This window comes from Desmodus rotundus, chromosome 4 (genome assembly GCF_022682495.2).
Source record: "Desmodus rotundus isolate HL8 chromosome 4, HLdesRot8A.1, whole genome shotgun sequence".
NCBI lineage: Eukaryota > Metazoa > Chordata > Mammalia > Chiroptera > Phyllostomidae > Desmodus > Desmodus rotundus.
The window spans coordinates 126,729,443-126,743,402 of record NC_071390.1 but is presented as its reverse complement, the minus strand read 5'-3'; the positions used below and the strand labels follow the sequence as shown (position 1 = coordinate 126,743,402).

The 13,960-nt window shown below is 40.3% G+C and overlaps 1 protein-coding gene across 2 annotated transcripts; it reads left to right on the top strand.

Moving 5' to 3' along the window:
• The first annotated feature begins 373 nt into the window (after positions 1-373).
• GRSF1 (G-rich RNA sequence binding factor 1) lies at positions 374-13,555 on the top strand. Of its 2 annotated transcripts, none has more exons than XM_053922545.2 (10): positions 374-819; positions 3,426-3,582; positions 4,670-4,825; positions 5,222-5,365; positions 6,018-6,153; positions 8,189-8,370; positions 9,134-9,255; positions 10,638-10,773; positions 11,138-11,213; positions 12,211-13,555. In XM_053922545.2, the coding sequence occupies exons 1-9, from the start codon at positions 466-468 to the stop codon at positions 11,185-11,187; spliced, it is 1,437 nt and encodes a 478-aa protein (XP_053778520.1). In that variant the 5' UTR covers positions 374-465; the 3' UTR covers positions 11,188-11,213; positions 12,211-13,555. The 2 variants fall into 2 exon arrangements, with proteins under 2 accessions (XP_053778520.1, XP_045041337.1); XM_045185402.3 differs by lacking the exon at positions 374-819 and adding an exon at positions 973-1,084.
• Positions 13,556-13,960: the final 405 nt, after the last annotated feature.

Here is a 13,960-nt window from a genome sequence, read left to right as displayed (position 1 = left end):
CAACAGCTCAAGTTTCGGGGCTCCTAAACATCCAGCATTTACCCCAAACTTTCTTTACAAGCAAAGTATCACAATTCCTTCCAGAAGCAGCCCTTTTTGCCTCTCACGTCACGCGTTTCGCGGGGGTACAACACGGGGCGTCCCTAGACCGGCGTTCCATGTCTGGGATACCTCCAAAATAGGAAGGCTTTCACCTTGCCAACTCCGGACCTCAGTTTTCAACTAGTGGAAGGGCCATCTTGCCTGAGCCCCGCCGCGCCCCCCTCCGGCGGCAGGCAGGCAGCTCCGCCTCGAGGGCGGAGACCGGGCGGAGCTGCGCTCTCTCCTCTCCAACTCCCGACTCCTAGCTGACCCGGGTGCCGGCGCGCATGTGCCTGGCGCCCCTCCCCGGCCCTGGATTCCACTTCCTCTCCGCTCGCGCTGCAGCCGCAGCCGCCTACAGGCCCCGCGCCGCCTCCGGAGTCCATGGCCGGGACGCGCTGGGTGCTCGGGGCGCTGCTCCGGGGCTGCGGCTGCAACTGCAGCAGCTGCCGGCGCACCGGCGCCGCCTGCCTGCCCTTCTACTCGGCCGCCGGCTCTTTCCCTTCGGGGGTCTCGGGCCGTCGCCGGCTGCTGCTGTTGCTCGGGGCCGCCGCGGCCGCCGCCTCACAGACGCGGGGCCTCCAGGCCGGACCTGCGCCTACCGGGAGACTGGCGGGGCCTCCCCCTGCGGCCGCCTCCGCCGCCGCCACGGCTGCCGCCTCTTACCCGGCCTTGCGCGCCCCTCTGCTGCCGCAGTCCTTGGCGGCGGCCGCGGGCCCGGCGCGGAGTTACAGCCAGGTACGTGGGCGCCGCGGCGGTGGGGGAGGGGTGCCGCGCACGCGTCCCCGCGCTCCGGTGCGCTTGGCGTGCGCGGCCGGGGAGCCGCGGCCGGCGCCGCACACCCGCCCCCGGCTGCCCAGTCCTCCTATTGGGCCTCGGAACGGGGCCGGGTTCTCCCCGGCTTCGGCTTTTCTCCCTTTTTGTTCTTCTGTGAGTCTGGTCGGTTGTGGCGTGTAAGTGTGGCTGGGGGTGAATGTTGAGGCCTTGTTTCCTGCGGCCCATGGTAGGTTTTAGGAGGCTGTTGACGCCCTCATCCTGCGTTCCTCTCGCCGTCAGTCCGCAGGTTGTGAAGTTGGGAGGCTGAGTCCGCGGAGCTGTGGGAGTTTTCGTGCAGCCAGAGCATTAGGCCTGGGCAGCCCGCTTGTGTGAAGGTTCACGCGCACAGTTGCGTGGGCTGGATTCGTGGGGAAGGAGGCTCGTCCCCAACGCTGCTCTTTCTACTGTCGCTAGGGAAGGCGGGCTGCCCCAGATTACTGAAGGTCACCTCTGCACTCCACTTTCGTTGGCAGAAAGAAGGTCCTTTGCGACCAAGGGTCGCCGCCGAAAAGGGCTGTGCGGAGACAGACTGGGGGAGGGGAGGCGAGGCGAGGGGGCGTCTAGGACACGAGGGTCTAGGAATGTTGTCTTTTTTAAAGTCAGTGTGTGCTTTAAGAACTCAGATTGCAACTATTTTGTGCCTTGCAGAAACCTTTCTGCTTGTTACAGGACATCTGGGAAATGTCACTACACCTTAAGACTGTTCAGCTCCTGAAGCCTTGGGTTCATATATATCTTAATTCACTTTGCGTTTCTCCTTGAACTTGGGCAAACTGGGAGACTAATCAGCATGGCTGCTGTCTGCCAGTGGCTGAGCTAATTGACTTGAATCCTGGCCCAATACTTTCTGCTGCCCTTTTCTGTAAAAGCTTCTAATGTTTGTGGAATTCTGGGAAATTGGGGAATGTTGCCTTAATTAAAAAACAAACCATCTCTATTAAGCCCTTGTAAGCAGGCTAATCTTTTTTTTTTTCCTGTGAAATTGAGTATAATGATATTTGTTGAGCCTCTACTAGTGTTATGTACTGTGCTGACATTTGTTAACTGACGTCTTAAAATCTTCATGAAAATGATGGGAACATACAAAGGAGTGAAGTACCTCTCTTTAGCCCAGTAGAGTGCAAGTCATTTATCTTAAAGCCTGAGTTGTCTTCCCATGTTAATTGTAGTGCTGGTAGCATTCTTATTAAAAATGCATTAGAACTCTGCTAGAGGTTTACGTTTATCATTGTTTCCATAGAATTAGACATGAGTCTTCATGTGAACAGTGCAAGTACAAAGGAATCTCTTTCCTTAGCCCAGTAGAGTGCACACCCTAAGACTCGAGTTGTCTTCCCAGTCATGTTATGGTACTTGTTGGAATCTTATTAAATTCCAGTTTTTGCTCAGTTTTGTAAAATAGAGTTCTTTAGATTTGTCTGAGGCTCCTGTCAACTCACATAACTCCTTTTATGATTTTTTTTCCTATTCGGTTGGTCTCACATACTAGTTGACAGGTTAACCTTTCCAAGCATCCTGCTCTCTTGTTGATTTATCCACTTCTAAATGTCTTTTATTAACTCCCCTTTGCCTACCAGGTTAAGGAGACACAGAACTTAACTAACACTCAAGACCCTCTGCTAACTGATACAAAGTTCCTCCTGCCAGCTCATCTTCCTTGGCTCCTAATTGGACCCTACAGTTCAGCCAAATGGGATTATTGCTGTATTGCAAACGGGCTTTTGTTCATACTGCTTCCTCCCCTCACCTCTCACGCGGAATGCCCTTTCCTTCACATGTCACTGTCAGAAGTCTGTCCTTCCTTCAAGGTCCATCTGATACCACGTCTTGATGCTTCTCTTAGTGCTCTGTTTTGAATTCATACAATATCTTGTATCATCTAACACTTACAGCATCTCATCTTGTATGTTTGTCTTAGCCTAGATTACAGGTGTCAAACACAAGGCCATGGGCTGAATCCAGCCCTCCCCTTTGTGCTATCCTGCCCGGCACCTTGTTTCTACCCAGCGGTAGCGCTGAGCTCTGGCTTAACTGTTAAGGAGTAGTTACATGTATACAGTCCTAAAATTACATTCAGCCCTTTGAAGGCAACTGCGAGGCCTATGTGGCCCCCCAGTGAAAATGCGTTTGACACCTCTGGTCTAGGAGGTAAACTTTTTCAAATGAGGGCCTAATAGGGCACGCATTGAGTAGGAGGCACTCACATATTTGTCAAATTGAAGGGCCCCCTCTTGTTCTGTCTTAGCAAAAACACTATTCTGAAGTGTAATTTGGGACTGAAGAATTTCAAAACAAGTCCTGAATAAAATTTGTGTCTTGCCTAACCATTAGGATATGCCTGCTTGTTGCTTTAGGATGCACAATTTAAACCAAAACAGGATGAGTTAGATTTGTGAAGTTTATTTCTTGCCTCTGAGATAGTAACTATCCTCTGAGAAGAACATCCAGAGCATTAGTTTGCAGAAGTAAACATTTTCTAAGTAGGTTGTCACAGAAATATTTTTATGTTTCTTTATTTCTTTTGGAAGGAGTCTAAAACTACCTACCTGGAAGACCTTCCACCTCTCGCCGAGTATGAACTGGCTCCACCCAAGTTAGGAGAGGAGGTGGATGATGTGTATCTCATTCGAGCTCAAGGATTACCATGGTCGTGCACTGTAGAAGATGTGCTTAGCTTTTTTTCAGGTATATTTTATGTATGTTTTAAATACATAATTTTGTCTGAGTAGAAGATAGTCCCACAAAATCCAATTTAAACTGTGCTGTTAACATCTTATTTGATGGTCGAGAATTGTCTCATCTGGCTGGTTGCATGTATGTTCCGAGTGACACTATGGATACCGTTGGTGATATACACCAGTTTCAAGACCGAATGCAACAAAAAGGTTAACGTTAAGATGACAAAAAATTTAACGCTAAGTCTAAAATTTAATAAAACCAGTTTTCTCTGAAGTTTTATTATGTAGAGATCAAAAGACAAACCTGTTAGTGGAAATGCGTTAGTGGGAACATGGGTTAAGAGATCTTTATGTAATACATACATTGAGCATACAAGATCACTTAGTATTAAGTGACTAAGGTACTAGTCACTTAATACTAGTAACTTACACTAAGTTACTCGTTGCCATAATAACATGTTTGGAAGGTTTAAAAATCTGTTGTTGGTTTTTTCGTTTCTGTTATCTAACTGATTTTTAATTTTCCTTTTAAGAGAGTTTTAGAAGATCCTATCTTAAATGTTAAAAAAACAGTGTGACATGTACTAAGTACCTTAATGTGCATAGCATTGTGTAGTCAAGCATTTTATAAAGCCATTTACATCTTCTACTTGCTCCCGTCATTAGACGTATGCAGTATGAAGATGTGTTTTCTTAGTAATAAAAAGGGGGAAAGGTTAAATTATGGTAGCAAAATTATACTTTTAGGAGCTTTTTAGAGTTTTTCTGGTTATAATTGTGACAAAAGAAGACACTTATGCATAAAACGTAACCATAGAAGCATTGGGAAGGACATAATCCATTTCTTTGGTTGAGCGTAGCTTAAATTACCATTTAATGATCAGGAGATCATGACCTTACGTGCAGTAAACTTTGCTTATTCTTCTCACATGGAATGTTTTAGAGACGACCATGACCTTGGTATTTGGATGGCTGCAGTGAGGGTGTTTTGGTTCCTGCTTTGTTTTGTTGGAGGATTGTGTTCCAGTGACTTGTATAATTGAGTTAAAAGTTGGATTTCTGGTTTTAATTGATTTTTACTCACATACTTTTAGACTGCAGGATTCGCAACGGTGAGAATGGAATACACTTCCTCTTAAATAGAGATGGGAAGCGAAGGGGTGATGCCTTAATTGAAATGGAGTCAGAGCAGGATGTGCAGAAAGCCTTAGAAAAGCACCGCCTGTACATGGGGCAGCGGTACGTGGAAGGTATGTGACGTCGTCCCCTTGTGGGTTTTCAGGATCATTTCATCAGACTCTGTACTTTCTAAGGCGCTTTCATTTCATCCTTAGCAATCGCGAAGTAGTTAGATATTAGGAATACAACCTTCTACAGGGTGCAGAACGGAGCGCAGAGATTGTCTCTCTTTTATCTATAAAGTGAAGATGTTGGTGCTGTTTAAATGAGGGTCTCCTGGCACATAGTAAATATTCAATAAATGTCATTTGTTGTTTTTTCCAAAGAAGTACATAAAGTCCAAAGAAGTACATAAAGAAGGAAAAAGGCTAGTTTTCCAATTCTTGGATATCCCACCAAGTACGACTTTTTCGGAGGCTTTCTTTGTTACATAAATTCGACATACCTTTTATGCTTTTGCTTTGTAGTATATGAGATCAACAATGAAGATGTGGATGCCTTAATGAAGAGCCTGCAGGTCAAATCTTCGCCTGTGGTAAACGATGGTGTGGTTCGTTTGAGAGGACTGCCTTACAGTTGCAATGAGAAAGACATTGTAGACTTCTTTGCAGGTGCTTTTCAGTTTTACATTTCTGGGGCCTCATATCTTTCCCCCCATTGTCTACTTCTTTGTCTTACATGAACCTTTTCCTAGACAACTGCATGCAGTTATATTATATTAGGTTCTTTTGGAGAGAACTCTTCATTTGAATTTCCGGTATTCGTTGATTACATGAGTGTTTTGACCTAGCATGGTAATCAAGATGTCGAGACTGCAAAATAGTTCACGTGGGTTTATTTTACTATTGAGGTAAAATATCCCCTCATAACAGTGTCCATATTAAGACAGTAGCAGTTTACATGATTTAGTAGCATTATCATTTACTTCTTAGCTGTAAAGCATGCATTGTTAGTAGTGAGCTAGTCAAAATCTTTATTTCCCCTAGTATATAATCACAAAAAAGGAGAGACAGAGAATTGTGTTGTATATGAAATGCTGGGACGCTACACATTCTGCAAATACGGATGTGTAGGTATTACTCATTGTTGGCTACACAATAATTTTCTTCCAGCTGGGCATGTATCTGGCTTTGGGATTGGTAGAGCAGCTCCCAAATTTTACTAATAAAGTAAAAAAATTAGTATGTGGATGACTGTTAATTTTAAGGATAAAAAAAGCTCCTGTTAGCAGCACTAATTTGTGATAATTTTTGGGTGTCCTAGGACTGAATATAGTAGACATTACTTTTGTGATGGACTATAGAGGGAGAAGAAAAACAGGAGAAGCCTATGTGCAGTTTGAAGAACCAGAAATGGCCAACCAAGCCCTATTGAAACACAGGGAAGAGATAGGTAATCGGTGAGTAAAGCAGATACTACCTGTGCAGGACTGTCATCACCAGGTCATTTTGATGACTGTACTGTGACATGATGTCAAATGATTTAAACACAGCAAAGTAGAATAGTATGCTGAGCTTTCAAAAGCCTATTAACGAATTGTTGATGTGGTAATTTGCTATATCCGTTATTTCAGTATGTATCTTTAAAATATGTTTCTTACATGATCCCAGTATTATCATATCTAACAAAATTAGCAACAATTCATTATCTAATGCCAGTCCATAATCACATTTTTTAAATTATAACTAATATGTCTTTATAGTTTTTTTTTTTTTACATCAGAATCTAGACATAGTCCACACTGTATTTGATTGTTATATCTGCAGTTCTTTTAAGGTAGAGCAAATCCCCTTATTTTTTTATTCCATTCCCCCTTTTTAAAAAAAAAAAATTTTTATGAGCAGGTGCACATGCAATTTTTTTGAAAGATTTTATTTATTTATGTTTAGAGAGGGGGAAGGGAGGGAGAAGGAAAAGGACAGAAACATCAATGTGTGGTTGCCCCTTGTGTGCCCCCTACTGGGGACCTGGCTCACAACCCAGGCATGTGCCCTGACTGGGAATCAACTGGGGACCCTTTGGTTCTCAGGCTGGTGCTCAGTCCACTGAGCCACACCAGCTAGGGCCCCTCCCCCCTTTTAAGTGTTGTGGACTTTTGAAGAAATTGGGTCCATTGTCCTGTACACTATCTCACATACTATATTTATCTTATTGCTTCCTCATGGTGTCATTTAACGTGTTCCTTTGTATCCCGTATTACTCCCTAACAACTGGAAGTTAGGGCTGAGGTCTTGAATTGGTTCAGATTAACATTTTGATGTGGACATTCTGTCAGGGGTGTCCAACCATGGGCCACATGTGGCCCAGGATGGCTATGAATATGGCCCAACATGAAATCATAAATTTACTCAAAACCTTTTTTTTTGCTCATCAGTTTTTGTTAGTGTTTGTGTATTTAATGTGTGGCCCAAGACAACGCTTCTCCCAGTGTGGCATAGAAACCAGAAATGCCAAAAGTTTGGACACCCCTATGAGATGATTCTGTGTACTGTATATTGTATGCAAATAGTGATGGGTGTTTTGTGTTTTGGCTTTAATTTTGGAGGAGGACTCAAAAGTCAAATATTAAGCCACTTTTTTTGTTGCTTTCTGACATTTCACTTGACTCCTTTGAAATTAAAAAAAAGTCATTCCACAGCCTTTTTCAGAATTACTTATAGAATTGGTTCAGAGGTCTGTATGCAATTTTAATTAAAAAGTATATGCAGAGCATTCCCTCCCACCCCCCATTTTCTTTCACCACTCTTCATATTATATGTCTCTTGGAAAAACACGTCAGAGTTATTTTAGGTGAGAATGTTAAGGCAATGTAGAAATCTCTTCAATAAATTTAAAATGCTGTCCAACTAATCTTTATAGGTCTGTAAATAGAAATGCTCTTTACAATTCAAGCCTAATAACCTGATTTGGAAAAGCAGTGTTGAGAAAAGAAAACTGAGTCCAGAAGCTTGGATTTAATAGACAGACTCCCTGCCAGGCAGGTCAGAATTGACATTTAGTTCATGAATTCTCACTGGACACTTAGTGAGTTCTGGAGGAAGTTAGCTTCTCATACACTGTGACTTTCAATATCTTACACAGATACGATTAATTTTCACAGAATTGAATTTTAGGGCTTCAGTACCAAACCTGTCTTACCAGATTAATTCTTTGCCTACACACAATTGCCCTTAATATAGTTGCTCTCCTGAAGCAAATAAGGTAGAAAATATTGTTAAAATGTATATGAAGAAAACTTATCTTCGGGGTGATAACATCAGTGATCTGTTCTTTTGAGAGTACTTCCTCTCCACCCACAGGATTACCTATTATCTTGGGGTGCTTGTGTTTCATTAAGCTGTTGGAAATATTATGTGTGCGTGTTTTATTTTAAATGAGTCCAATGTAAGGTTACTTTGCACTATTTGTGCCTGTTCTCTGTTGCTTTGACATAGATATATAGAGATATTTCCAAGCAGAAGGAATGAAGTTCGAACATATGTCGGTTCTTACAAGGGAAAGAAAATGGCATCTCCTTCAGCTAAGTATATAACTGAGCCGGAAGTGGTCTTTGAAGAACACGAAGTAAATGAGGATGTTCGACCTATGACAGCTTTTGAAAATGAGAAGGAAATAGGTAAGGACTTGCCATTTGTTGAGACTTAATTGAGTCTGTGTTGTATGTTTTGACGTTTGTTAAAAAATTTTTTTTACCATGTTGTATGAAATTGTAAGACTATCAAAGAAGGAAATTGAGTTGAGTGTAGTGTGCACTTTGAATATATGTAGAAGGGCTTATTATTTCTTAAGATTTTTAAATTTAATAATTTTTATAGATTCTATGTCAGGAAAGCTGGGTGGCACAAAAATAACAAAAGGAAGTAAAATGTCAGTAGACTAAGGAGGGAAAATACTGGATAGAGAGCAGTAATGTTGACTGAAGTAAGGAATTTTGTTTTCCTCTTTAAGTGATTCCTTTGATTCCTAACTCCAAAGCAACGTTTAGAATCTTTGAAGTTTGATAAATCCTTTTTAAATCAGTGCCCTGGGACTATCCTGGTAACTCCCCCCCCCCCCTTCCTTCCTTCACCTATAACCCAGAAAGTTACTCTTTCCTTTATTTTTTTCATTAATAACCATTTTTTTCTCCTCCCTGTTGTTACAGAAAGATGTTCTTTTATAATCTGGTAATGGGTTGAGGCACCAAATTCTTACTGGTGTTCAGGTGATACTCGTAAAGCGACGGGAATCTCAATCATTTTGATTTTTAAAATTAGAGCCCTTCTTACTGGTGCAAGAGGAGTTGAGGATTTTGACAGAAAGGTCATACCTAATTGTAATCTCTTAATAACTCTTGAAGCTGTTATGCTCTTGACTGCGCTTCTTGTTCCACCTCCCAGAACTGCCTAAGGACATGTCAGAAAAGCTTCCGGAGGCTGTTGACTTTGGAACTACGTCCTCGCTGCATTGTGTTCACATGAGAGGATTGCCTTTCCAAGCCAATGCCCAAGACATCATAAACGTGTGTGGCCGTAAGATTGCAATCTCAATAGGTTTGAATGAAAGTTCTAAAATTGAACTTCGCTTAGTTTCAGGAAGGTAAAAAAGAGAATACAGTATTTCTGGAGTATCTATGGACAGTAAGATGGCATCTCCATGATTGCTGAGGCTTGTTTCATTTTCTTTACCTGAGAAGTATGATGTAATTAGGTTATTTTTTGTTTTTTAAGATTTATATTTATTTATTTTTAGAGAGAGGGGGAGGGAAGGAGAAAGAGGGAGAGAAACATCATTGTGTGGTTGCCTTTCACAGATCCCCCACTGGGGACCTGGCCCACAACCCAGGCTTGTGCCCTGACTGGGAATCAAACTGGCCACCATTTGGTTCGCAGGCCAGCACTCAATCCGCTGAGCTTCACCAGCCAGGACTGGACGTTATTAGGTTTTAAGGTGAAATGTATAGTGAGTAAGATTTTATAGATGCAGAATAGTATGATACAGGTTTTGATTCAAAGAGAGTTTCGTTTTTCTCTAAAAGGTTTCAACACAGTCAGGTTTGAGTTTAGGAAACAGCCCCAGGGGAATTTGCCACAGAACAGTCACATACAAGACAGGAATTCAGGACTCCTAAATGCTGGGAATTTTCATTAGACCACGTGGCCGTCTTGCATTATGATTCCGTAACGTTTGAGAAAAAGAATTTAAAAAATAACTTTATTTTATAATAGATACTGTATGCAATGGAAAGATAAAGCAACAAAGCCCGTACTGACTTGAACTTGAGGGCATAAACGTAAGATAGATGCAAACCCAGAGTCTTCAGTTAGCAGTGGGGCCGCAGTTGTCTTTATTATTTCAAAAAGCCTGATAGGTACCAGGTCTTTACCTAAATGAGGGTTGCACAGTCTGATTAAAGCATTACATTTTGTTGCTTTGGTTTGCAATGATAACCACTCAGGTGGTAGCTCTGTGTATGTAGTGCTGATAAGAAACTGGTTACAGGTATATGTCTGCTGAAAAAAATGGTAAAAATGAATTATTAAGAAATAAAGTGTATTTGATGGACGGAGAAGAGAGTCTTTAGAAACAGGGAAGGATGTGTGTGGGAGGAATAATAAAAGTGGTCTTTGTTGGTATAAAAAAATGTTGAGAACTATTTTTGTGTAGTATTGTATTTGTAGTTTAAGTTCTCTGTGAACAGATGTTCGAAATGAATGTTGAGTTCTAAGAAAATCAGTAAAGGCGGAAGAGGTGGTAGATGTCTACTTTGTTGCTTAAAGAGATTTCCTAAAAACAAGTTAATCAAAGCGTGTGAATCAAAGTCTGAAAGAAAATGCAGAACCATGAGACTTCTAGAAATTGGACTTAGTACCGTTAATGTTCTTTTTGACTTCCTTTGTTTAGTTTTTTGCTCCACTGAAGCCTGTTAGAATCACCATGGAATACAGTTCCAGTGGGAAGGCCACCGGAGAAGCTGATGTGCACTTCGATACCCATGAAGATGCCGTTGCAGCGATGCTCAAGGATCGGTCCCACGTTCGTGAGTGCTGCCCATGCTTTTTGTCGTCATTTTTGATGGGTGTCTTCACTCACAAACGCCTTGTTCTGTTTTGGATTTTTGCCTAGAGTATTTCGTTGGGAAAATTATATTTTATCAATCCTACTAAATTAAATGTAAAAAGGATGAAACATTATATTATAATGAAAAGCATTTGTCTGTTGATTGTCCTGCATATTTCTGTCTAGAGAGTTAGTTAGGATTTTTTAATTTTGTCTTTGATTTTACTTAAGGAAGAAATGGGGGAAAGATTTGAGTTTCTGTCTGAACTACAAGAAAAATGGCTACAATATTATTTTTGCCTTTTCAGCTTTTTGAAATGAATCTTTTACTTTGTCATTCTCAGAACATAGGTATATTGAATTGTTCCTGAATTCATGTCCAAAGGGAAAATAAGACTTCTAGAGACTCCAGATGAGAAGGTAAATTTAAGAGGTACAATTGTGGAAATTATTTTCGATTGATAAATTAATTATTAACTCACAAATTTGTAAAATGCTGGGACCATTCTCTTTAATAAAGATGAAACTAGTAATGATACTTGAAACATCAGTATAGGGAATGAAATTCTCCTGGGAAATAATTCATTATGAAAGTATAGTAGTTTTGAGTATTTTCCCCATGTACAGTCTTTTGCATCTTTCTCAACATTCATCATTCTGTATGCCTGAAAATAATTTTTCTCCTTTAGTAACTATAAATCATAATACACTGGAAATGTGCTTGCATTCATTTTTCTTCCTAACAATTTTAATTTCCTCAGTTCTAAGATATTTTTAAGATGTGTAAAATGATACATTCAAACCCAGGACCAATCAGTGATATATACACTTAGTGTCTCACTGTTTCTGTCCCTGAAGTGTGTTACAAATACAGCTGTACTAGGAAGTATGTGATGTCATAGAGTTAATGTACCTGTGACAAGTCTATGAAATACAGTGTCTTGATGTCTTTTCCTTTGACCAAATGTTATATGATGCCTTTTTTTATCCTATAAAATCTTTTAATATATTTCATTGTAATCATTTTCCTATATATAGTTCCTACATGGTTTCTTGCCTTCCTTTGGGACACTTAACTGTAATGATTTCCTGAAAACAAGTGGGGAATTTCTTTGTAATGGTTGTCATGGGCTGTTTCTGGCTCTAAAGCCCCATAATCTCATGATATTAAATATTTACATATAGCTAAAATCTGTGTAAAATATATTCTGTGTTCAACCTAAAAAATCTTATCTTCATACCAGGCTGCAAATATTAATGCCCAACTAATTTTCTTTACCTCACTTAATTGATTTGTCAGATAAATTTCATGAAATTGGAAACAAAAAAAAAAATTGAATATATTTTAAATGGTATAGGAACATGTTTAACACTTTTTCACTTTCAGTAAATTTGCAATACTCTCTCTTGTTTTCAGGATGAAGCAAGAAGCAGCATCTCATCTGCACGTCTTTCTTGGATGTGGGATATAAAGCTCCAGTTTTTTAGCAGCAACTGCTTGAGAAGGGATTTTAGGGTTTGGGGTTAATTGCTTATAAGAAAAATTCCATAGTGGACTGTTTAGAAAGAAAAAGGGAAGATTCAGCTTGGGATTAAATAAACCACAAATTTAAATATTGTTTAAACTGTCCAGGATGGGATTTGATTTAAAAATCTGGTCTTTATTTCATGATTAAATAATTTGTTTTCATAGAGTATACATTAGCCAATGTGAAGACTGCATATTTTTATTCAGCACTGTCCTTTAAAATCTTTCCCCTATTTTAAATATGATTTGTTTGAGGGCTGTGATGTGAAACTTCCTATGGAATAAAATACTGATTTATTTTAACTAAATACCCACCAAAGCAAGGAAAGGTTTCAGACCTTTGAACCTTTATGGTTTGGCAGAGTAGCTATAATTTTAGGTGTATTTGATGATTTAGGGGTAGGAATTTAAAAAAAAAAACAATATTCAAAACAAAAAAAATAAATACCACAGGTTAGTGCGTGTAATGACACCAGTTTGGCTGTTTCGTATCTTCAGCAACGTTTTGCCTTTCTAAGCCTGTGCTACTGGCATTTGATGTTAGTGCCTGCGTACTTCAGGAGGGAATTCTAGTCTCAACCTAAAGGTTGTCTGAACACATCCCCCCACTCCCCTTTTTTTGGTTTTGGGTAAACGTTAGGGGTGTTAGTCTCAAAGCTGCGAAGTGACGTGTCAAAACAGTCCCTACTGGTACAGACATTGATGGCTTCACTTGAATCTAAACCAGTGCTAGATAGGAAACCATCTAAGTCCCCTCCTTTGCTTTTCAGTGGGGTCGCACATCCCATGTTGTAGAACAAGTAGGGGGTGCCTTGCTTAAATAAAAACAGCTTTTATGTATAATTGTGTGGAGGGTTTATGGATAAAGCTGTACTTCTGTTACATTGTGGCGGTATCTTCTGCTTTAATATTAAACAGCTTGTTATTTAAATATTGGATCAAAATGGCTGGCTTCAAAATGTAGTCTTTAATAAACTAATTTTATGTGCACCTGTGTAGGAGAATCAAAGTCCTGTATACTTTCTTTGCCTTGTTCCTGTTCTCAGGGTGATGATTGCTACACAGTTACTAGGAGATGCAATTCTAGTTCTTAACATGAAGTTTTCCCACATTTCTGAGAGGAGATACCTGAAAGAGAGATTATGTCTTCTCTCAATACATAACCATCTTTGATTACCAGCTAAGATATAAAACCACTATCCTGTAAATAGTCAATAAATGAAGGCTTGGTTCAGGTTGCAGATTACCTAAGAGTATTTATTTTGGAGTATGTGGATAAGCCAAATATATTTTTATTACATCAAGTCCTGGTATGTTATAAGGAGACATGATTAATTTGCATTTGCCATCCTGTGAGAACATGACTTAATTAAGGAGCTTACGAGCTTCAGTGTTACTACTTCGGTGGAAGTGTGTTTTCATACGTGTGTCCTGCGCTGTGAGAACTGGTGGCTGTAGCTGTGTGGTTACTGGAATGTGATCTTCCTTCTTTCCCTTTAGCAGTAGGTATCTAATTTTGCTATCTTCCATTTGCTGTGGAAAAAATCTGTAGGTTCTTTCAGGATTGGGGTTGGTGAGGAATCATTGCAATTAGTTTATGTTAAAGCTAATGAGTTTCATTTGTATGTTGGAAAAGAAT

Bases quoted from the DNA above. Each gene is read 5' to 3' on its own strand.
- GRSF1 (XM_053922545.2), top strand. From the start codon at position 466: ATGGCCGGGACGCGCTGGGTGCTCGGGGCGCTGCTCCGGGGCTGCGGC. The intron at 5,366-6,017 runs GTGCTTTTCAGT...TGGGTGTCCTAG, and splicing joins CATTGTAGACTTCTTTGCAG to GACTGAATATAGTAGACATT. The intron at 9,256-10,637 runs GTGTGTGGCCGT...TCCTTTGTTTAG, and splicing joins ATGCCCAAGACATCATAAAC to TTTTTTGCTCCACTGAAGCC.